Source organism: Pan paniscus, chromosome 1 (assembly GCF_029289425.2).
Source record: "Pan paniscus chromosome 1, NHGRI_mPanPan1-v2.0_pri, whole genome shotgun sequence".
NCBI classification, from domain to species: Eukaryota; Metazoa; Chordata; class Mammalia; order Primates; family Hominidae; genus Pan; species Pan paniscus.
In genome coordinates, this window is record NC_073249.2 from 76200200 (window position 1) to 76225226 (window position 25027).

Consider the following 25027-nt stretch of genomic DNA (forward strand, 5'->3'; position numbering starts at 1 on the left):
CTTAAAATGGAAGGTAGGAGTTTCTTTAGGTAATCAGTATTTATACAGAGATCGTATGCAGGTAAATATAAAATAATTATTTTAGAAGTAATACTTCGTGAAAAGTATTTAAAATGAAACAAAGATTTAAAAGTGTATTATTGTGGAAACTGTCACAGGGGGGTGACAGCTATATGGGCTGGCGGCGCGGCAGTAAAAGAATTTACCAAGACCGTTGTAGATGAAGAAAGGCATATTTATTTATTAGAGACAATAGAAAAATACATTGCCAGGGAAACAACGGGCAGCCTGCAAGAAAGAAGCCAACTGCAAAGAAGCAAAGGCTTGCTGGAGATTTTATAGGATAGTGTTTATGCTGTCTGTTGAAAAGGGCTTTGTGCTGTTAATGCCATGGTTGCAGTGAGCTAACTTGCAGGAGTCTGGTGGTAGTTGGGCACAAGATTTTGAGTTATTTGTGTAGGAGGGCAATGCGTCCTGGGCCATAAAGAAAGGCAGACTTGCAGCTTATCTGCTGCTTCTTTTTGCTTTCCCCTCATCCCACCAGCCTGACTCCTTTTGCCTAATTAGGGACTTTACAAAAACCAAATCCATTTAGAGTGTGGGCAGCAATGTTCTGAACTAGTCATCCCTTCTGTCTAGCATGCTCTGACAAATCTCAGTGAAGTATATTACCATGGTTTTTAATTGAACACTCACTATTTTCCAGGAACTGTTTAAAGCACTTTACATAAATTATCTGGTTTAATTAATAAAATAGCCTTGTGAGGTAGATTTCACCACTATGTAAAGTTAGGTGGCTCATAGCCATTGTCAGCATAATGTGGCTTTCAAAAAAAACAAACCTGCATTGGAAAACGTGAAAGAATACTGGCAATCTTTGGGTGCCCTAAAGGATAGCTCAAGGAGTGTCAGTGCTCTGTAGAGTGTAACTTTGAAAAAATCCTCTTTAAACATCTCTCCCTTTGTCCAAAGTTTCAAAGGCAAAATAGCAGCTTAAAAAAAAAATTCCCTTCTCTGCTCTTGTAATTCCTTCACTATGATGCCATCTCCCGGTTCACTTTTTTTTTCTCCCTTGTTACCCAGTCCCTCACCATCTGCCTCTGTGCTCTGACATGACTTTAACCCTGTGGGAAGCCCCCTGTCTGTGTGAGTGACTATGTGGATTTTGAGGAGCCCCTCTATTGGAATTCTGGTATTTAGATATTATTTCCTCATTTTACACATGAGGAAACTGAGTCCTCAAAGTTACTAAATAACTTGCTCAAGGTCACAGAGCTGGTGAATAGGAGAGCTTGCATTTGAATTTAGAGAGGTGTATATTTAAAATCCCATTCTCTTAAGTCATGACACTAGCCTGCCTTAGCTTATGATTGGAGAAATATAAAACTAAGCAGGATCTTAGACACCCTAAGTTCTTTATTTTGCAAGTGAAGAAACTGAGGCACAGAGAGACGATTTGTTAGTGAGTAACTATGACCCAGGTTAGGAGACCTGGTTAGGGGTTTTCTGAAATCTGGGGGTACAGAGAATGAGGGAAAAGGCAGTGCTAGAGACTTTCCCCTAAAGCAAGAGTCAATTATTCACTAAGCTTCACCTTCTTTAGAGAATGGGTCTTGACTTTTGTAGGCACAGAATCACCTGGCGGACTTGCTAAGACATCGACTACTAGGCCCCACCCAAGAGTGTCTGATTCCACAGGTCTCCAGTGGGACCTGAGATTTTGCATTCCTAACAAGTTTGTGGGCTCTGCTGTTGCTGGTCTGGAGATGACACTTTATGCATTTCTGCCTCAGAGGGTGCTTTTCCTCATCAAATGTACAGGTGATTTTTTCTTCTTCTCATTATTCCAGATAATAGTACCAATACTGATAAGAATTGCAGATGTGCAGATCAAAAAGCGCCTCAGCTTGATGTATAGTATTACAAAAGGCTATATCAAAAGTCAAGAAGATGCCAAACTTCTAATAAAACAAATAGCTGTCTGTGAATCAATATATCAGGTGAGAAACAAGCACTGGTCATTTGGGGAGAAAAACCCCTTAGGTGTATTAACTTCTTTTAAGACTAGTTCTATGTGTGTTTGACGAAACAGACAAATTCCAACAGTTGAAAGGGATTCAGTTGTTTATTATATCATATGAGGTGCTGCAGAGAACAGTCTCTGATCATTACATTTCAGCTGTTATCATCAAACTCATTTATTATCTTCATGGCAGAAAACATATGATCTCTTTTCTGAGTGCAGAGTATAGAGAAGAGATCTAGTATGTCTCTGTAACACTCTCTAAAAGACAGGGCACTTGGAAAGGTGTATGCAGGAGTTGAGACTTGAAAAAGGCTTCAAAGAAAGGGTAAGTCTTAAGTGGAGAGGAAGAGAGGAAAAGAGAACAAAGATTTGATAGTGAAAAGTTGAAATCCTGGTACTGTAGGGTGGGTGAGTAGAAGTATTTATTTTTTATCATTTAAGACCCTCTTCATTTCCAGCCACTATGCGGTAAGTACTAGATGGGAGCCTAGAGGTGGAGTGAATCCTCTCCTAACCAGGCTCCCTCACACCAGTCTGTCTACTACCAGTCACTCGCAAAAGAGTGGGGAAAGTGGAACGTGACTGCTCTCTCATTCTCATGCTTCTTTGGGCCTGATAATGTAGAGGAGACTCGCATTCTTTAGATAAAAAACTTCCTTATTTTTCACTCATAGCTGTCAACTCTGCTCTTTGCAGTGAGAATCTTTCAATTGATTTTCCAGGTTACAGATTTTTAAATTTCTAGTTGTGTTCATTCTTCTGTTCAACCCATCTATTAAACTTTTTAATTTTTTTTTGGCAATTACTTTTTGATCTCCAAAAACTGTGGTTGCTTCCTTTTCATAACGACTGTTTGCTTTAAAAGAATTAATATAATATTATCTAGAATCTTCTTTTCCTCTTAAAAGATTTTTTGCTTCCTGTGTTAATTCTGCTTCCTTGGGGTTCAATCTCCTATTCATTGTGTTTGGTTTCTATATTTCATTCTGTTTTTGTCCCCAATGTTTGGTGATTTTGGTTATATTTTCACATGTGTCAATGAGGGGCTAAGGTGAACAGTATCAACAGCTGAAAGGTGTTTTCTCAGCCCAAGTTACACTCTTGATTTTTAACTGGAGATGGATTTAAATCCTGATTACTACAACGATTATGTGTGGATACATAAAACCATGGATGGCCTAGAGGTTATGTCTTCTGGTTACGGTGCCTATTTTTTGTGGTGACGGTTACGTTACCTCAGTCAAGAGAGGCTCTTTACTTATTGAAATAAGAAGAGGAACAGAGGCTGTGAAGATATCTACCTTTATTGGATTGAACATTAATGTGTAACAGAATTCTGTCCTGTTGCTTTACTTTGAAGAATGGAGAAGAAAATTAAAAGAACTACTCAAAGGCTGGATTGATCTGCATTAGAAAGAACACAGAGCTATTCATAGGAGAAAAGATTTCAGCAGAAGGAGGAAGAGAGAAGAAAAACAAGAGACAGTGGGGGGAGTTAAGAATGTGTTTTCAGGAGTTTGGGAGAAGATGCAGAGATCTGAGGGCAGTTGCCTTGACGTGTCACAGGTGAAGTGAATCCCCTGTGACATTTTGAAAGAAGCACCAGTAAAGATTTAAATGGCCTTTTGAGATGTGTTTAGATGTCTACCTGGTGTTTATTCTGAAACTGACTTGGTTCTGGAAATTGGCCTGTGGCAGCTCACCTTAAGAAAAATAAATGTATGCCCAGGCTTTCATGATTATGCTCTCTTTGTAGGCAGGAGTCAGGTCCCATGCGCTTTTGTGCAAAGGCGTTCTAGAGCAGTCTTACAGGGTTGCTGTAAGTCTAGTTTGGTGTGAAGGGGGCCTAGCTGCTTTCTTTGCACCTATGCAAGCAGGGCTGGGCTAGGATATGTTGGTGCCATGGACAGGCTAGTAATTTGGCACCTTCCCAATATTGATGCAATGTTATCGAGTAAGAAGAAATAATTTAATAAATATTACATACCTTATTCTTATATTCAAAATGAGGGATTCATTACATGCGATTTTTTTCTAAACCAAAACAAAGACAACAAAAAAACCCCACAAAAACTTAACTTTGCTTAAACTTTAGATAACAAACCAGGTGTTCCCTATAAAGAGCACCATGCCATGCATTATTTGGGGCAGAGTTTCAGACATCTGTACCTGACAACCCTAAAGAACTGTCAGTTGTGTGATTCCAGGACTGTTGGTGTAGCCAAGTGCAAACTCCCCAGTGACTCAAAGCTGGAGGGTAAGCTTTAAGAGGAAAAGTGCCTGGGACATAGTGGGCATCCAACAAATACCTGTTGTATGATTGATTGAACAGAGATTGGTTAGCCCTGGAGTGCAGTGATTTCTTCAGTTATCTAAGGAGTTATTTGTTAGAAATATGAACCAATCAATATCGTATTTTCTCATAATTTCCACTTCTTTTTGTGCTCCTGATAGGCTGGCTTCCCAACTAGCTGCTCACTTGGCTCACTGTCAAATCAGGCGCTATGAGAATTCTCCTTGGTGCACAGTGGAGTACATACTGATCTTTTCTGATAACTATTAGGCAAGGTAGTTATGCAAGCTACTGACTGTACTAGACTCATTGAGATTGACGTCTGAGCATGGGCAAAGCAGCAGAATTGACCCAGAGGGAAGAAATGAGCCAATAGCTTTTCTAAAACTAGGTGAAATGTCCTCTACCATACTTCCTTTTCTCTGAATTTAAAAGGAAAGCCAGGCTAGGTGTGGTGGCTCATGCCTGTAATCCCAGCACTTTGGGAGGCAGAAGTGAGTAGATCACCTGAGGTCAGGAGTTCAAGACCAGCCTAGCCAACATGGAGAAACCCCATCTCTACTAAAAATACAAAAATCAGCTGGGTGTGGTCACTCACACTTGTATCCCAGCTACTTGGGAGGCTGAGGCACGAGAATAACTTGAACCCGGGAAGTGGAGGTTGCAGTGAGCTGAGATTGCACCACTGCACTCCAACCTCAGCAACAGAGCAAGACTCTGTCTCAAAAAATAAAAACAAAAGGAAAGCCAGAACTATACTTGGTATAATAAGTATGCTTCTCAGGAATATAAGAAGAAATGCATGTTTTTCTTAATTTCTTACAGAAACTATATGAATAATAAGAAATACATGTTTTTCTTAATTTTTTACAGAAACTATGTGAAATTTTGGAAACCAACAAACAGGATGCTGTCAAAGAATTAGGTAGGTAGTTGAAGTATCTGAGTTCTTAAAGTCACACCTTATTGTCCTATAATTTAATAAAAGAAGAACAATTCATGCTTTCATTTACTTGCTCATTCATTTATGCATTCAACAAGCATTTATTAAACACAGCTAATGGGCCAGGTATGGGAAAGCAAAGATGAGTAGATCCTGACCCTTAAACAGTGCAGAATCTTGTGGAGTGTATGAGCGTATCAATAGATAATTGAAAAAGTTAGCAGAGTCCTGTTAGTTGTTATGGGAGTGTACAGGAAAGAATGAGAGGAGTGTGGAAAGTGTATTAAGGTGGCAAGGTCAGAGTCCTCAAGGTTAGAAGAAAAAGACATGTGAAGGTTACCTTTGACAAAATGGTTTTGTTTCATTGTTTTGTTTTTTGCAAAGATACTCTGGAACATAGGGCTGCAACGAATGTCATTTCCTGAGTATCTACAATCACTCCACTTTATTTGAAGCACAGAGTAGGAGCCCAGGGATTTTATGCCAAGTTTTTTGGGTCAGCTTTTCTCATGGGGGGCTGTGGGCCAGGCTGTCAGTGTGTGCAAAAACATCTGGTAGAGGGCCCAGCATACGGAAGGCCCTTAATAAATGGAAGTTATCAGAAAAGAAAATAAAGTAAAACCATTTCATATTCATGACCACATTGTAAGATGCCATATGGGGTTACACTTTCCAAATCAAAATGGAAAGAATGTGATCTAATGAATGAAAGTGTAAGTTTAGAGACAACAGATTAGAATATTTTGGCATTATCTCAGAAAACCCATGACCCATTGTTGCCATTTACATGTTGACAGATTTTTATTTCTGTGCTTTTAAAGAGTCGGGGTTAGGACAGCTGCATTATATTATGTTTTAGATCAGTATGGAATATTACAAAGTTTTCTCAATTCACTACTCTAAAAGGCAGTGCTTGTTTCCATGTGGTTACTGCAACTGATGACTGAATGCTTATCATGGCAGGAACTGCTAACTCTTTATGTACATTATCTCATTTAATCCTTATAATTACTCTGTGAGGCAAATACTATTATTACAGAGGTTAATTTGCCTGAGGCCCTATGGCTAGTAAGTAGTGAGCCAGGTTTCTAGCCCAGGTGTATTTGACACTAAAACCTATGCTTTTGATCATTGCTACCTTTCACTTTAGTGGTCAATTCATTTAGTTAAAAAAAAAAGAGTGTGTACCTTCGATATGGCAAGCATTGTGTTCAATGTTGAATATGAAGATGAAATAGATGCAATTTTAACCTTGACTCACAGTCCAGTTCATGTCTTCTGAGGTTTACTGAAGGGGAAAGAATATGCTCCTTGATCTCAGAAAGACCCACCAGCCAAAGTCCAGGGGTACTTTCATTGTGTCATTTATTCGTCTAACCAACAAAAATTATACAATATGGAGGATGAGACAGAGAAGTAAAAATAGTAACATGATAATGTAATGAGTTCCATAATAGAGATATGGAGGAGATGCCATGGGGATAAGAGAGAGAGAGTGATTTTCTCTTAGCTGATGCGGGAAGCCAGTTTCCAATTTTCTCATCCATAAAATAGAGTTGAAAATAACTCTTTTCCTGCTGACCTCATGAGTTCTGCATGAAACTAGAATCAAAGAATATTGTGTAAATGCTTTGGAAATTATACAGTATTACACTAATATTAGTTATTGTGGTTATTGCGTAGGCCACTTACTGAATTTTATTTTCTTTGCTGTAGTACTCATGGAGCATGAGGGTCGTGATGTTGTCATTGCTTTGAAGACTAAACAGGCAATCCGGAATGTGATTGCTAAAGCTCTAAAAAATCTCACCTTCCTTTGTTCAAGAGGCATTATTGATAAGCATGAAGTCATTGAGATAAATAAGGTAATTTTGCTTGATTCTGTCCACATAACACCCCAGCCTTCATGGTTACTTTAGCAGTGTGTAATAAGGAGGGAGATTGAAAAAATTGTTTAACCACAGGTGTTAACTCTATAATCACCTTCAGCCTTTGATAATGCAAAGGACAACGAATGCCGATGCAATCTGGTACACTCCATTTGTCAAAACTACTTGATTGCAAGTAACAGAAACCAACTTGAACTAAGTTTAGTAAAGAAATGGTTGGGGGATTTATCAAAAGGACGCAGAGTACTTTATAGAACCCACAATAGCCAGGATATGTGACAAGGCCTAAGGAAGGGATTTGAACAGCGATGTAGAAAGCTTTCTAGATTCTCCATTTCCTATCAGGGTTGCCCTCTATGGCATCTTCCTTTGGCTTTCCCTATAGACTCACTAGATTTTTCTGCTTCTCCATCCACTGTGTCAATTGAATTATGAAGATGATAGGTTCAATCTGAGTTAATAAGTCAGTGAAAATAGTAATAAGGGGAGACTAGGGACAAAAATGGTTAGAGGAATTTAGATAGGATGAGACAAGCTGTGAGTCAAACATCAAGGTTAAACTTGCCTAACAGTAGTTTATTTAGATTTCCTTAGTTTTTCCCTAGTGTCCATTTTCTGTTACAGGATCTGATCCCCATTATTTTGATTATTTGTTTTTAGGTACTTCTTAAAAAATTAAAAGCACTAAATAACTTTCCAAAGGCAATCCCACCCCCAACTCCTGACATATACCTTCACAACATCATTTGGCTGGAAGGTAAAGATGTTCTCATTGATTTCTTCAAGGTAAAGATTCCGTTTTCTATTCTGGCTCAGGTTTGATGATAATTATCCATTTTTTTCCACTCCCTAATGAAAGATTAACAGAAAAGCATATCACATACTGGCCAATTCAGGGAAAGCCAAAATGGAGGCCCAGGAAAGCCTAGAGGAAGACTAGATCTCTTTTTGAGCCTAAAGGGCAAAGATAGTTTTTCACAATGGCTTATCCGCTTATGAGTAGCTATATGTGTCTGACTATTACCAATCCCATTCTATTTTATGTTGTAGAGTTCTGGACTTCTTGATGTACACTCTGGGAGAGACATTTTTTAGAGCAAGGGTCTCAAATTTAAGTTACTGCACAGACCGGGCAGATAGTGTAAAAGTAAAGCCAATTGGGCATAGTGTAATAGGGAACAGTGAGAACTGAGGTGTATTCAAGTTCATGCTCTGTCAGCTGACGGTTGCCACAGGACTTTGAACTCTTTCAACAAATATCTATTGAATATCCTCTACATGCCAGAGACTGTTCTAGGTTTTGGGATATGGCAGTAAACAAAACAGATGAAGTCCCTACTTTCATTTTTTAATTTTTATTTTATTCTTTTTATTTATTTTTTTGAGATAGAGTCTCACTCTGCCGCCCAGGCTGGAGTGCAGTGGTGTGATCTCGGCTCACTGCAACCTCCGCCTCCCGGGTTCAAGTGATCCTCCTGCCTCAGCCTCCCAAGTAGCTGGGATTACAGGCCTGTGCCACCATGCCCAGCTAATTTTTGTATTTTCAGTAGAGACAGGGTTTCATCATGTTGGCCAGGCTGGTCTCGAACTCCTTACTTCAAGTGATCCACCCGCCTTGGCCTCCCAAAGTGCTGGGATTACAGGTGTGAGCCACTGTGCCTGGCCGAAGTCCCTACTTTCAAAAGCTTTTAGTGTATGGATGGAGACAGACAATAAACACACCAAACACATAAATAAGTAGCCTATCAGATGGTTGTTAAGTGCTAGAGAAAAATAAGGGGAGAAAAGGTAACACAGAGCGGCCATGGAAGGCTGCTCTAATAAGGTGACATTTGAAGAGAGATGTGAAAGAAGTGAGGGAGCAAGCCAGCTAGTATCTTAGAGAAGAGCACTCCAGGCAAAGGGAGTAGTGGGTGCAAGGAGGCCCCGAGGCCAAGTGTGCCTGGTGTGTTCCAGGAGCAGCACAGAGGTCCCTGGCAGGAGCAGAGCTGGAGAGAGCACATGAAGTCAGGGCAGTTGCAGAGGGCCCAAAGAACATCATGACTCTCAGGGGCCCTGGGCACTTCTGCCTTAGTGGGCCTCTTCCTCCATAAAAAAGTATTAAAAATTAGACTTTATGACTGTGTTAGTATCACAATGAATATATTAGTATTATCTATTAAAACATTTTTCTCTATCTAAAACTAATTTTCCTCCAGATTCTAAAAAACATTAAAACATTGTTTTAAGTGTCTAAAAGTATTGTAGATGCAGGCACTGCGCCTGCTGATGCCTAGTGGATAGCTCCACCCTGGTCTCCATCCCTCCCTGCCTGAGACATATACAATCTTTGCTATTACCCTAACTGCAGACGTTCAGTTTGCTTCTGGATTTTGCATATATGAATCTTCTGCCCTGGAGGTCTTCAACTCATGTTATCCGAGCTATCTGCTACTCCTCTTTCAAGTGTCAGCTTAGCTGTCCTGTCTGCTGTAAAGGCCTCACCGAACAACCAAGATAGGATCCTGTGGCTTTTCTGCATTTTTTTTTTTTGAGATGGAGTCTCACTCTGTCGCCCAGGCTGGAATGCAGTGGCGCGATCTCGGCTCACTGCAAGCTCCACCTCCCGCGTTCACGCCATTCTCCTGCCCAGCCTGTAGCTGGGACTACAGGCGCCCGCCACTACGCCCGGCTAATTTTTTGTATTGTTAGTAGAGACGGGGTTTCACTGTGTATTGTTAGTAGAGACGGGGGGTTTCACCGTGTTAGCCAGGATGGTCTCGATCTCCTGACCTCATGATCCGCCCATCTCGGCCTCCCACAGCGCTGGGATTACAGGCGTAAGCCACCGCGCCCGGCCTTTTCTGCATTTTTTTTTTTTTTTTTTTTTTTTTTTTGCATAGCGCCCTGTCCCTGTCTTCTTTGTCATAATTATCCCATTGGATTGTAAATATCTACCCAACATAACTAAAAGTTTTTTCTGAAGGCAGGGGAATTGTTTAGCTTACCATTATAACCCAAGCCTCAAACAGGGGCTGAAAAAAAGTTTTCATTCATTAATGTGCATATTTATTCCATAGTTATATCAGTTACTATGCTAGGTACTAATCACAAAGTCAAAGTTTGTTTGCCTGTTCCTTTATTTCTAAAAGTTGATGTGGTATATTAGCACGTTACAGTTCAGTAATAAACCAAGAATATAATTAGTGTTTTTATGCTACTTGGAAACTATTTTAGCTTTAAAATCATATATATATATACACACACACACATATATAATAAAATCATATATATATATATAGAAAATATTTAGAAAAGTAGACTAGGAAGCTTTTGTGTTGACTCTCTTTTTCTTTTCGTTTTTTTTTTCCCCACTCAGGAAAGAGCCAAACTTGCCTGTTTTGACTCTGGAGATACCATTTGTAAAGGAGGTGAAATGCCACAAGGAATCTACTTAATTATTTCAGGAATGGCAATTGTAAGGGACTATTGATTTTTTTTTTTTTTTTTACTTAAAATGTATTTTGAAACATGTAATTGTAGAATAAGAATAAATTTAGATACTGAAAAAGTTTAAATTTTTAATGTGATGAAACCATTTCTACTCTGAGCATGACAGCTGAGAGGTGAATATTCAACACCTGAAATGTGCTTCCCATTCTACAAAATGCTGTCATAGTCTTTACTTATTTCCAGCAATCCTGGGAGGAAGCAGGATTTTTCAGAATGTTCAGAGAAGGAAATCAATACTTGGCGTGGCTTAAATTACTCACCTAAAGGAAATAGAATGAGGATCAAAAATACAGCTTTCAATCTGTCTCATGGGAGGCTTTTGTTGACCAGAGAGAGAGACAGAGAGAGAGAGAGGGAGAGAGATTTCAGTAGAGTGATGGGGACAAGAATCCTTTGTATCTGCGTAACAGTAGTTTAGTAGCTGGTTTCATGCGTGAGCCCCATTTTGTGAACCAAATAATTCCTAGATCCTGGATGATGGTCATAAAATGACAAATCCTTAATATGGCAAAAATAATACCATTGGCTTTCTGGTTTTGAAACGGGTATATTAGACCTTAAAATATCATGGAAATAAACTACCATAATAAATAGAATACTAACACAATATAACACTTATTTACTATCTGGCACTATTCTAAGCACTTTTCATTCATTCATTCACTCATTTATTCAACAAAATGTTTGCTTCATTACCACCATGTGGCAGGCACTGTTAATTCTAGGCATGGGATTGACAAAACAGACACAAATTCCTGCCTTCTTGGAGCCTAATTTCTAGTAGAGGGATAAAAGGAGATGGGACAACGAACAAAACAAATAAGTTTACAGTATGTTACAGATGATGGAGGTATGAAGAGATTAGTTGTGATTTTATAAAAGGTAGTCGAGAAAGGCAATATAAGCTGGGCATGATGGCTCACAGCTGTAATCCCACCACTTTGAGGGCTAGGTGGGTGGATCACGAGGCAGGAGTTTGAGACCAGCCTGGCCAACATGGCAAAACCCTGTCTCTACTAAAAATACACAAATTAGCTGGGCATGGTGGCACATGTCTATAATCCCAGCTACTCAGGAGGCTGAGACATGAGAATCCGAGATCCTGCCACTGCACTCCAGCCTGGGCGACAGTCTCTGTCACTCAGTCTGGAGTGCAGTGACACCATCTCAGCTCACTGCAAGCTCTGTCCCTCGGGTTCAAGCGATTCTCCTGCCTCAACCTCCCAAGTAGCTGGGATTACAGGATTACAGGCACGCACCACCACGCCCATCTAATTTTTGTGTTTTTAGTAGAGACGGGATTTCCCTAGGCTGGTGTTGAACTCCTGACTTCAAGTGATCCGCCCACCTTGGCCTCCCAAAGTGCTGGGATTACAGGTGTGAGCCACCGAACCAGGCCAACAACCCTATTTTTTACATGAAAAAACTGATGAACAGAAAAAAAAAAATTCACTTGGCCCCAACTACGCATACTCAGAGGCCAAAGATTACTTTGAACCCATGTAGTCTGTCTCCGGTATCCATGTGCTTAGCCATTATACTATACTCCCATTAGAATTCTAGGACAAACACACTGCTGCCAGTATTTATGAAATACGGCAAGTCCGATACTTAAAAGCTGCAACTTGCTGTAACATGTTTCTTTGGGGATTTTCCTGCCATGACTGGACTAGCTAAACCTTCTTAAACTATAGTCCAATAATGTCTGGTCTGAAGAGGTTATATTAGTACTTTTTTGATACCATAACAAATTACCACAAATTTAGTGCTTAAATATATTATCTCATGGCTGTGTAGGTCAGAAATCCAATGGGTTCTGCTGATTTCACTGCTTGGGTCTCAAGAAGCTGAAATCTAGATGTCAGTAGCGCTATGTTACCTTCTGGAAGCTCTAAGGGCACAATCTGTTTCCAGGCTCTTTGAGGTTGTTGGCAGATCTAGTTATTCTTTACGGCTATTGAACAGAAGTCCCTGCTTCTTCAAGGCTGCCAGCTGGAGCCCACCTTGAGCTCCTAGAGCTTCTCTTTTGTCCTTGCATGCAGGTCCTCACATCTCAGAGCAAGCAAAGACATATGGAATCCTTCACACATCTCTCTCTGATGGACTCCCTTCTACTTGCGAGGGCTCATGTGATTACAGTCCCCCCAATATTCCCGTCTGTTGTTTAATCAAATACTAATCTGGTACAGCTGTGAAGGGACTTTGTAGATCTTTTTAAGGTCAGCTGATTAGTAGCCTTAACTCCAAAAATCATCTTTTTAAGGTCAGCCGATTAGCAACCTTAATTCCACTACAAAGTCCCTTCACTGCAGTCCCTAGATTAGTATTTGGTTGAACAACAGACAGGAATCTTGGGGGGGCCTCCTTTAGAATGCTGCCTACCTCAAATGCCATCATCTTTTCTTTGTTTGCAAAAAGCAGAGGCATTCTTCATTGCTCAAAGATCCTTTGAATTGCATTCAAAATTACAGCCATTAAAAAAAAATTCAAACTCTTCTGGAAGCATGAATGCCTTTAAAAGTCTGAATGCTAATTGCTGGGAGAGAATGACCTTTTGCTTCCTGTTTCCTGTGTCTTGAACAAGAACCTTCCTCTTTGATGTTTACAGCTAAACTTTCTGAAAAATTCTGTAATCTTTCTAATCCCAATTCTTTCAGCTTCCCCCTAAAATCTGATACCGCGGTTCTTTCTCCAGTTATGCCTACCAGTTATTTTCTTGAAGTAACTCAACCATCCTATGTTCATCCTAAAACCTTTTCCTGTTGATATTGCATGATAATTTTTCTAAAGCATTTTAAAAAGAGACAAGGCTTTCATTAACATCATGGCGTGGTTTGGAGGCATAGTAATTCATAATATCTGATTTATGTGCCCATGCAATCAAAAGTTATTTCCACCTGGTGCATTAGCCCATTGCGGTAAGAATATCTAATGGACTCAATGAGTTATTGCATTAGTTGCATACTATAATTTCCAGTTTTGGTGGTTTTTTTTTTTTTTTCTTTGAGATGGAGTCTCACTTTGTCACCCAGCTGGAGTGCAGTGGCACGATCTTGGCTCACTGCAACCTCTGCCTCCTGGGTTCAAATGATCCTCCTGCCTCAGTCTCCTGAGTAGCTGGGACTACAAGTACGCGTCACCATGCTCGGCTAATTTTTGTATTTTTTTTTAGCAGAGACGGGGTTTCACCATGTTGGCCAGGCTGGTCCCGAACTCTTGATCTTGTGATCCACCCGCCTTGGCCTCCCAAAGTGCTGGGATTACAGGCGTGAGCCACTGCGCCCAGCCCTGGTGGGATTTTTGTATAAGACAGGTATAAGTAAAAAGTTGTAAATAGGGGTCATCTGTAAAACTAAAGATTAGAAAAAAATCCTTGCCTTGGGGAGTTGAAATGTTAAAGAAATCATGATTTTTTTTTTTTCTTAAGCCTAATTCTTCTTTCACACTTTCCATTGGAAAGTTGTAAGAAATAGTGGGAGCTCCTATGATTTGATCAAAGGGTTTTTCATTTTTTCTTTCCCTTTGCACACTTTTTTTCCCTTTGCAGTTGCATAGTTTATCTCCTACCTTTGGAATAGAGAGTAGCCAAAGGTGTGATAGAGGGTCCAGAGTCATGTCTACAGAGTTCTGTACTACTGGGGACATAATTGGAGAGCTAAGCTGTCTGCTTAAGCGTGAAATTGAATATACCGTCATCTGTGAAACTAGTTTACAGGTAGGAAAATGGTTCTGTCATGAGTTATTAATTATTCCTCAAGTAAATAAAAAATACCAGCATCTTTTCTTTTTTGGGGTTTTAACATCTTAGTCACCCAACCAGCTATTGGGAGGTAACATAGCTGAAAAGACAGATTTAGTGTCTCACATCCCAGGCTCTGCCAAGCTCCACTGCATCCTGCCTAAGGGAGTAGTTATTTAACCTCCTTAAGTCTCAGTGTCCTTGTTTATGAAGTAGAGAGAATACCAACCTTTTGATGTTATGAGGATTAGGAAAACATCTACGTAAAATGCCTGACACATATAGGTGCTCAATAAATGGTCACCATTATGACAACAGTGTTTTTAAAGAATATTTATTTGTTTTTAAAACAACTCCATTAAAAAGTGGGCAAAATATATGAACAGATACTTTTCTTTTTTTTTTTTTTTTGTTTTGTTTTTTTTTTGTTTGTTTTTTTTTTTTTTGAGACGGAGTCTCGCTCTGTCGCCCAGGCTGGAGTGCAGTGGCGCGATCTCGGCTCACTGCAAGCTCCGCCTCCCGGGTTCACGCCATTCTCCTGTCTCAGCCTCCCGAGTAGCTGGGACTACAGGCGCCCGCTACCACGCCCGGCTAATTTTTTTGTATTTTTAGTAGAGACGGGGTTTCACCGTGTTAGCCAGGATGGTCTCGATCTCCTGACCTCGTGATCCGCCTGCCTCGGCCTCCCAAAGTGCTGGGATTACAGGCGTGAGCCACCGCGCCCGGCCGAACAGATACTTTTCAAAAGAAGACATACATGTGGCCAATAAGCATATGAAAAAAAGCTCAACATCACTGATCAATAGAGAAATGCAAATCAAAACCACAGTGAGATACCATCTCACACCAGTCAGAATGGCTGCTATTAAAAAGTCAAAAAGTAACAGGTGCTGGAGAGGTTGTGGAGAAAAAGGAACAATTACTCACTGTTAGTGGGAGTATAAATTAATTCAACCATTGTGGAAGACAGTGTGACGTTTCCTCAAAGACCTAAAGACAGAAGTACCATTGACCCAGCAATCCCATTACTGGGTATATACCCAAAGGAATGTAAATCATTCTATTATAAAGACACATGCACATGTATGTTCACTGCAGCACTATTCACAATAGCAAAGACGTGGAATCAACCTAAATGCTCATCAATGATAGAGTGGATAAAGAAAACATGGTACATATATACCATAGAATACTATGTAGCCCTAAAAAAGAGTGAGATCATGTCTTTTGCAGGAACTGTGGATGGAGCTGGAGGCCATTATCTTTAGTAAATTAATGCAGGAACAGAAAGCCAAATATCACATGTTCTCACATATAAGTGGGAGCTAAATGATGAGAACACACAGACACAGAGAGGGGAATAAAACACACTGGGGCCTATTGGAGGGTGGAGGGTGGGAGGAGGGAGAGAATCAGGAAAAATAACTACGGGTACTAGGCTTAATACATGGGTGATGAAATAATCTGTACAACAAACCCTCATGACACAAGTTTACTTATGTAACAAACCTGCATATGTACCACTGAACTTAAAACTTAAAAAAGGAATACTTGTTTGTTTTTAAACTTCCTTCTATGTTTCATTTGCTAAGTAAGAAGTTATCTATTCAACACCTAAGTGTCCTGACATTTCACTAGGTGTGGGGAATTCAAATAGAAATGAGCCAAAGACCAAGGGACAAAGTGGTTCGTTAAATGGGTCCTGCTCCCTGTGCCACCCAACTGGGTGATACCCTCCAATAGGGGTTATCAGACACCCTATACAGGAGCGTTCCTACTGGCATCAGGTCGGTGCCCCTCAAGGTCAGAGATCCCAGAGGAAGGAGCAGGCACCTATCTTTGCTGTTCTCCAGCCTCCTGGTGTGACATCTCCAGGTGTGGGAGCAAACCAGATGAATAGGGCCTGAAGCAAATCCCCAGCAAACTGCAGCAGCCCTGCAGAAGAAGGACCTGATCATTGCAAGAAAAACAGAAAGCAACAACAACAGCATCAACAACAACAAAAAAGTCCCCACAAAAACCCCATCTAAGGGTCAACAGCCTCAAAGATCAATATTAGACAAACTCATGAAGATGAGAAAGAATAAACGAAAAAACACTGAAAACTCAAAAGGCTAGAGTGCCTCTTCCCCTATTCATGATCACAATGCCTGTCCAGCAAAGGCACAGAACTGGATGGAGGACAAGATGGATGAATTGACAGAAGTAGGCTTTGGAAGGTGGGTAATAATAAACTCTGCTGAGCTAAAGGAGCATGTTCAAACCGAATCTAAAGAAGCTAAGAATCTTCATAAAAGGTTACAGGAGCTGCTAACTAGAATAACCAGTTTAGAAAGGAACATAGATGACCTGATGGAGCTGAAAAACACAGCATGAACGCTTCATGAAGCATGCACAAGGATCAATAGCTGAATCTATCAAGTGGAAGAAAGGATATCAGAGTCTGAAGACCATCTTGCTGAAATAAGGCATGCAGAGAAGATTAGAGAAAAAAGAATGAAAAGGAACAAACAAAACCTCTGAGAAATATGGGACTATGTAAAAAGAACAAAACTATGATTGATTGGAGTACCTAAAGAGACAGGGAGAATGAAACCAAGTTGGAAAACACACTTCAGGATCAGGATGTTATCCAGGAGAACTTCCCTGACCTAGCAAGGCAGACCAACATTCAAATTCAGGAAATACAGAGAACACCACTAAGATACTCCATGAGAAGATCAACCCCAAGACACATAATCATCAGATTCTCCAAGGTTGAAATGAAGGAAAAAATGTTAAGGGCAGCCAGAGAGAAAGGCCAGGTCACCTACAAAAGGAAGCCCATCAGACTAACAGTGGACCTCTCCGCCAAAACCCTTCAAGCCAGAAAACAGTGGGGGCCAATATTCAACATTCTTAAAGAAAAGAATTTTCAGTCCAGACCTTCATATCCAGCTAAACTAAGCTTCATAAAAAAAGGAGAAATAAAATTCTTTCCAGACAAGCAAATGCTGAGGGATTTTGTCACCACCAGGCCTGCCTTGCAAGAGCTCCTGAAGGAAGCACTAAATATGGAAAGGAACAACTGGTACCAGCCACTGCAAAAACACTCCAAATATATAAAGACTAATGGCACTATGAAGAAACTGCATCAACTATTTTGCATAGTACGCAAAATAACCAGATAGCATCATGATGACAGGCTCAAATTCACACATAACAATATTAACCTTAAATGTAAATGGGCTAAATGCCCCAATTAAAAGACACAGACTGGCAAATTGGATAAAGAGTCAGGACTCACTGGTGTGCTACATTTAGGGGGCTCATCTCACATAGGCTCAAAATAAAGGGGTGGAGGAAAAATTACCAAGCAAATGGAAAACAAACAAACAAAAAGCAGAGGTTGAAATACTAGTCTCTGACAAAACAGACTTTAATAAAGATCAAAAAAGACAAATAAGGGCATTACATAATGGTAAAGGGATAAATTCAACAAGAAGAGCTAGCTATCCTAAATATATATGCACCCAAGACAGGAGCACCCAGATTCATAAAGCAAATTCTTAGAGACTTACAAAGAGACTTGGACTCCCACACAATAATAGTGGGAGACTTTAACACCCCACTGTCAATATTAGATCAACAAGACAGAAAATTAACAAGCATATTCAGGACCTGAACTCAGCTCTGGATCAAGTGGAACTAATAGACATCTACAGAACTCTCCACCCCAAATCAACAGAATATACATTCTTCTCAGTGCCACATGGCACTTATTCTAAAATCAACCACAGAATTGGCAGTAAAACACTCCTTGGCAAATGCAAAAGAACTGAAATCATAACAAACTGTCTCTCAGACCACAGTGCAATCAAATTAGAACTCAGGGTTGAGAAACTCACTCAAAACCATGGAAATTGAACTACATGGAAATTGAACAATCTGCTCCTGAATAACTCCTGGGTAAATAATGAAATTGAGGCAGAAATCAAGAAGTTCTTTGAAACCAATGAGAACAAAGAGACAACATACCAGAATCTCTGGGACACAGCTAAAGCAGTGTTAAGAGGTAAATTTATAGCACTAAATGCCCACATCAGAAAGCTAGAAAGATCTCAAATCAACACCCTAACATCAAAATTAAAAGAGCTAGAGAAGCAAGAGCAAACAAATCCAAAAGCTAGCGGAAGACAAGAAATAACTAATATCAGAGCAGAAATGAAGGAGACAGAGACACAAAAAACCCTTCAAAAAATGAATGAATCCGGGAGCTGATTTTTTTGAAAAAATTAACAAAATAGACCGCTAGCTAGACTAATGAAGAAAAGAGAGAGAAATCAAACAGATACAATAAAAAATGATAAAGGGGATATCACCACTGACCCCACAGAAATACAAACTACGATCAGAGAATAAACACCTCTATGTAAATAAACTAGAAAATCTAAAAGAAAAGGGTAAATTCTTGGACACATACACTCTCCCAAGACTAAACTAGGAAGAATTAAAATCCCTGAATAGACCAAAAATTAGTTCTGAAATTGAAGCAGTAATTAATAGCCTGCCAACCAAAAAAAGCCCAGGACCAGATAGATTCACAGCCGAATTCCACCAGAGATACAAAGAGGAGCTGGTACCATTCCTTCTGAAACTACTCCAAAGAGTTGAAAAGGTGGGACACCTCCCTAACTCATTTTATGAGGCCAGCATCATCCTGATACCAAAACCTGGCAGAGGCACAACAACAACAACAACAACAAAAAGAAAACTTCAGGTCAATATCTCTGATGAACATCAATGTGAAAATCCTTAATAAAATGCTGGCAAACCAAATCCAGCAGCACATCAAAAAAGCTTATCCACCACAATCAAGTCGGCTTCATCCCTGGCATCTAAGACTGGTTCAACATATGCAAATCAATAAACATAATCCATCAGATAAACAGAACCAATGACAAAACCACATGATTATCTCAACAGATGCAGAAAAGGCCTTCAATAAAATTCAAATCCCTTCATGTTAAAAACTCTCAATAAAGTAGGTATTGATGGAACATATCTCAAAATAATAAGAACTATTTATGACAAACCCACAGCCAATATCATACTGAATGGCAAAAGCTGGAAGCATTTCCTTTGGAACCCCGCACAAGACAAGGATACCCTCTCTCACCACTTGTATTCAACATAGTATTAGAAGTTCTGGCTAGGGCAATCAGGAAAGATAAAGAAATAAAGGTATTCAAATGGGAAGAGAGGAAATCAAATTGTCTCTGTTTGCAGCTGACATGATTCTATATTTAGAAAACCCCATTGTCTCAGTCCACAAACTCCTTAAGCTGATAAGCAAGTTCAGCAGTCTCAGGATACAAAATCAACGTGCAAAAATCACAAGCATTGCTATGCACCAACAACAGACAAGCAGAGAGCCAAATCATGAATGAACTCCAATACACAATTGCTACAAAGAGAATAAAATACCTAGGAACACAGCTAACAAGGGATGTGAAGGACCTTTTCAAGGAGAACTACAAGCCACTCCTCAAGGAAATAAGAGGGGACACAAACAAATGGAAAAACATTCCATGCTTATGGATAGGAAGAATCAATAGTGTGAAAATGACCATACTGCCCAAAGTTATTTATAGATTCAATGCTATTTCCATCAAACTACCATTGACATTCTTCACAGAATTAGAAAAAACTATTTTAAATTTCATATGGAACCAAAAAAGAGCCCACATAGCCAAGACAATTGTAAGCAAAAAGAACAAAGCTGGAGGCATCACGCTAGCTGACTTCAAACTATACTACAAGGCTACAGTAACCAAAATAGCATGGTACTGGTACCAAAACAGACATATGGACCAATGGAACAGAACAGAGGCCTCAGAAATAACCCTACACATATACAACTACCTCATCTTCGATAAACCTGATAAAAACAAGCAATGGGGAAAGGATCTCCTATTCAGTAAATGGTGTTGGGAAAACTGGTGAGCCATATGCAGAAAACCGAAACTGGACCCCTTCCTTACACCTTATACGTAAATTAACTCAAGATGGATTAAAGACTTACATGTAAAACCCAAAATCATAAAAACCCTAGAAGAAAACCTAGGCAATACCACCCAGGACATAGGCATGGGCAAAGACTTCATGACAAAAATGCCAAAGGCAATTGCAACAAAAGCCTAAATTGACAAATGAGATCTAATTAAAGAGCTTCTGCACAGCAAAAGAAACTATCATCAGAGTGAACAGGCAGCCTACAGAATGGGAGAAAGTTATTGCAATCTACCCATCTGACAAAGGTCTAATATCCGGAATCTACAAGGAACTTAAACAAATTTACAAGAAAAACTCCATCAAAAAGTGGGCAAAGGATATGAACAGACACCTTTCAAAAGAAGACATTTACGTAGCCAACAAACATATGAAAAAAAGCTCAACATCACTGATTAGAAAAATGCAAATCAAAACCGCAATGAAATACCATCTCACACCAGTCAGAATGGCAATTATTAAAAAGTCAGGAAATGGGCCAGGCACGGTGGCTCATGCCTGTAATCCCAGCACTTTGGGAGGCTGAGGCAGGGGGATCATGAGGTCAAGAGATTAAGACCATCCTGGCCAACATGGGGAAACCCCATCCCTACTAAAAATACAAAAACTACCTGGGCATGGTGGCGCACTTATAGTCCCAGCTACTCGGGTGGCTGAGGCAGGAGAATTGCTTGAACCCAGGAGGTGGAGGTTGCAGTGAGCCGAGATGCACCACTGCACTCCAGCTTAGTGACAGAGTGAGACTCTGTCTCAAAAAAAAAAAAAAAAAAAAAAAAAAAAAAAGAAAAGAAAGGAAAAAAAATCCAGGAAACAATAGATGCTTGTGAGGCTGTGGAGAACTAAGAACACTTTCACACTGTTGGTGGGTATGTAAATTAGTTCAACCATTGTGGAAGACAGTGTGATGATTCCTCAAGGACCTAGAACCAGAAATACCATTTGACCCAGCAATCCCATTACTGGGTAAATACCCAAAGGAATATAAATCATTCTACTATAAAGACACATGCACATGTATGTTTATTGCCACACTATTCACAATAGCAAAGACATGGAACCAACTTAAATGCCCATCAATGATAGACTGGATAAAGAAAATGTGGTACATACACACTATGGAATACTGTGCAGCCATAAAAAGGAATGAGAACATGTCCTTTGCAGGGACATAGATGAAATTGGAAGCCGCCATCCTCAGCAAACTTACACAGGAACAGAAAACCAAACACTGCATGTTCTCACTCATAAGTGGGAGTTGAACAATGAGAACACATGGACACAGGGAGGGGAACATCACACACCAGGGCCGTTTGGGGATTGAGGGGGTGAGAGGAATGAGAGCATTAGAATAAATAGCTAATGCATGGGGGGCTTAAAACTTAGATGACATGTTGATAGGTACAGCAAACCACCATGGCACACGTAGACCTAAGTAACAAACCTACGCATTCTGTACTTGTATCCTGGAACTTAAAGTAAAATGAAATAATTAAACAAAAAAAGAAATGAGCCAAAGAATTCTCAATCTTTGGAGACTATATGATGCAAAAGAGCAGGATCCAGAGTCTTAGGGGTGTGTGGAGTGGAAGGAAATGTTGTTTTAGCTATTTCATGTCATTTCATTTTTGGAAGAGGAGAGAAGGCATGAGTTTAGTCATAAGGCTGAATTGAATTCACTGAAGTTCGTGTAACTTGAATCTGAAAGTGTATCTTTTTTATTCAGCTAAACTATTTGCCTCTGGAAACAAATACTGTGAATGAGCTCATGTTATCTACCATGACAATAAAAATAGATAAGTTCATATGGCTTAGTTCCTGAATCCTGGACTTTGGGCTCATGAGCCATATCCTTCATTATATCTATTGACTGATATACATTTTTCTGGTCTCTTATTAAAGTCTATAGCTTTAATCACACCATACATTTTATCATCTTATACTTAGCAAACAACCATTTTCACAATACAAATGCTTCTAAATGACAAGAGTATCATAATTATGCTAGAATTGATAGTTTTTCTGAAGGTTAAATCTGCAGGCATCTTGTTTTTTGATGGTCTTGTAATTTAGTTCCACATCAAGCTGCTATGGCCTGGTTCCTTTTTGTTTCAGGCCTGCTTTATCTCCCTGGAGGATTTATATGAAGGCTTTGATGCCTTCTGGCCATCTCTGGAATATAAAATATGGCTAAAGCTTGCTCTCAGTACTGCCTATCAGTATTTTGAATCAAGTCTTATTGACGAGGTAAGTTATGTGATTAAAATATTAATAAATTGAATTTTTATGCATTGTATTTTTTACAGAATGCATTTCATATTTTTGAGACAAAAATAGAAAGGAAATTTGTGTTTGATTTTTTTTTTTTTTTGAGACAGAGGCTCACTCTGTTGCCCAGGCTGGAGTGCAATGGTGCAGTCTCACTCAGCTCACTACAACCTCTGTCTCCCAGGTTCAAGCAATTCTCCTGCCTCAGCCTCCCAAGTAACTGGGATTATAGGCGCCTGCCCCCACCTCTGGCTAATTTTTTTTATTATTAGTAGAGACAGGGTTTCACCATGTTGGCCAGGCTGGTCTTGAACTCCTGACCTCAAGTGATCTACTCACCTCGGCCTCCCAAAGTGCTGGGATTATAGGCGTGAGCCACCGTGCCTGGCCCTGTGTCTGCTTTTCTAAAATGAGATTGCTAGAATTTTAACTGCTCTCTTATCCTGAGTTCCTACAGGTTGTCAATCCTTTTGTCACAGCTAATTTTCCCAAGCTACTTGCAATCATTTCTAAAAAAAAAAAGAAGGTAGATTTAGCAAATTCAAAATAGGTAGATCCCCCCTGAACCAAGCATAGTGTTAATCAGAATGTGTTAACAAACGCTCTGTCTGTATTTATTATTGCCTACTCTGCCGATGTTAATATAAGTCTGTAAATCTCCTGCCTTTTCAAAATCTTTGTGGAGGTGACTGAGCCTCTCTCATGGACTTCCCCTCCAAAGAGTAGTGGTTCAAGTTTTCTCTGGACAAGCACAATTTACAATCTCACATTTGTATCCTATTTAGTAACTATTGGAACCCTTACTAGCTAGTGAGTCAGGAACTGGGGAAGTGAACTGGGAAAGATTGGAAGTTCAGTAATATTCACTGAACTGAGCGACTGGGTATAAATAAATATTGGGTTAAAAAATGAGTGTGTCATACAAGCCAGTCAGGTTTCTTTTACTTTATTGCAATAATAACTTTCAGAAAAATTTTAGCAGAGGGATAAGGGGATTGGAATTCTCCTCTTTTCCTTTTACCTTGCATCTTCATGAGAAGTGGGACAAATTTAGAGTCTTGTATGAAACTTCAGGGGTGAGAATTAGGACCAATGGATAGAAACTGTATGGACTCAGACTTGACTCAATAATAAGGTGAATGTCCTTTACATTTTTTTTAAATTCACAAGCAACACATATTCATTATATAAATGAGAAAGTACAGATACAAAACATTAAAAAAATTGTATTTATTATTAAATAGAGAATCTCTATTTAATACTGAGTTTCTTTCTTTTTTTTTTCCATTAAAGAACTAGCCAATTAAGATTTTTTTCCCTCTAAATCACAGAACTCAAAATGTATATGCATTTTAAAATCAAACCAAAACAGCTGATTTTTTTTAGATTTTCTGGTTGTGAAATACTAGATACATTTGCTAATTTTTAAATGTTTTTGGTTCCCAGTTGTGCTGGTGCCCTCAGCAAATAAATGTATGATTCACCTGTCAGTGACTGAGATTCAAGGACTGGCTCATGTAGCTGTGCCCTGCATGGGGGTGGAGATGTTTAAGACTGAGCTGACAGCCCTGTCAGGGCCCTGTGCAGGAGATGCCTACTGTTGGGCTGATCTCTAAATTCCTGGGTTAGTTTGCAAGCACGGCTGTAACAAAGTACCACAAACTGGGTGGCGTAAAAAAACCAGAAATGCATCGTTTCACAGTTCTGGAGGCTAGAAATTAGAAATCAAGGTGTTGGGAGGATTGGCTCCTACTGAGGGGCTGTGAGGGAGAATCTGGGCCAGGCCTCCCTCCTTGGCTTATAAATGGCTGCCTTTATATTCACGTGGCGTTCTCCCTGTGTGCAAGTCTGCGTCCAAGTTTCCCCTTTTTATAAGGACACTAGTTGTTCAAATTAGAGGCCCAACCTATTCCAGTATGACTTCATCTTAACTAATTGCATCTGCAATGACCCATTTCGATAAGGTCACATTCCAGGATACTGGGAGTTAGGACTTCAGCATAAGAATTGGGTGGGAGGTGGTGTGTGTGTGTGTGTGTGTGTGCGCACAATTCAACCCATAATAACTCCCTCCCAGTTCTAAAGTCTATGACTCTGAGCCTTGAAGTATAGCTCAGACTCTAGCTTGCTTTGTTTTGGCTTTGTGTTATTCCTATTCACCTGTCAAGTGGAACATAAGCTTACTTGTAAGTGAAACTCTGAATCTTTTAAGACTCTGAGTCTTGTGCAAATAGAAATCTCCTGAGTCATAGCCAACTACCCTGCTGTGGCTGAGAGCTCACAATTTAGGGCTGGGCAACAGTATCCAGGGCCCATTAACAGCATAAAC

The 25027-nt window shown here is 39.8% G+C and overlaps 1 protein-coding gene across 1 annotated transcript in view; it reads left to right on the forward strand.

Annotated features, from left to right (window-relative positions):
• SLC9C2 (solute carrier family 9 member C2 (putative)) overlaps positions 1-25027 on the forward strand; it is a 109261-nt gene that overhangs the window by 77389 nt on the left and 6845 nt on the right. The window contains exons 18-24 of the mRNA XM_055111410.2: positions 1851-2000; positions 5193-5244; positions 6979-7127; positions 7812-7937; positions 10510-10608; positions 14191-14358; positions 22546-22677. Coding sequence (XP_054967385.2) covers positions 1851-2000; positions 5193-5244; positions 6979-7127; positions 7812-7937; positions 10510-10608; positions 14191-14358; positions 22546-22677 — 876 coding nt within the window. The remainder of the gene's footprint in view (positions 1-1850; positions 2001-5192; positions 5245-6978; positions 7128-7811; positions 7938-10509; positions 10609-14190; positions 14359-22545; positions 22678-25027) is intronic.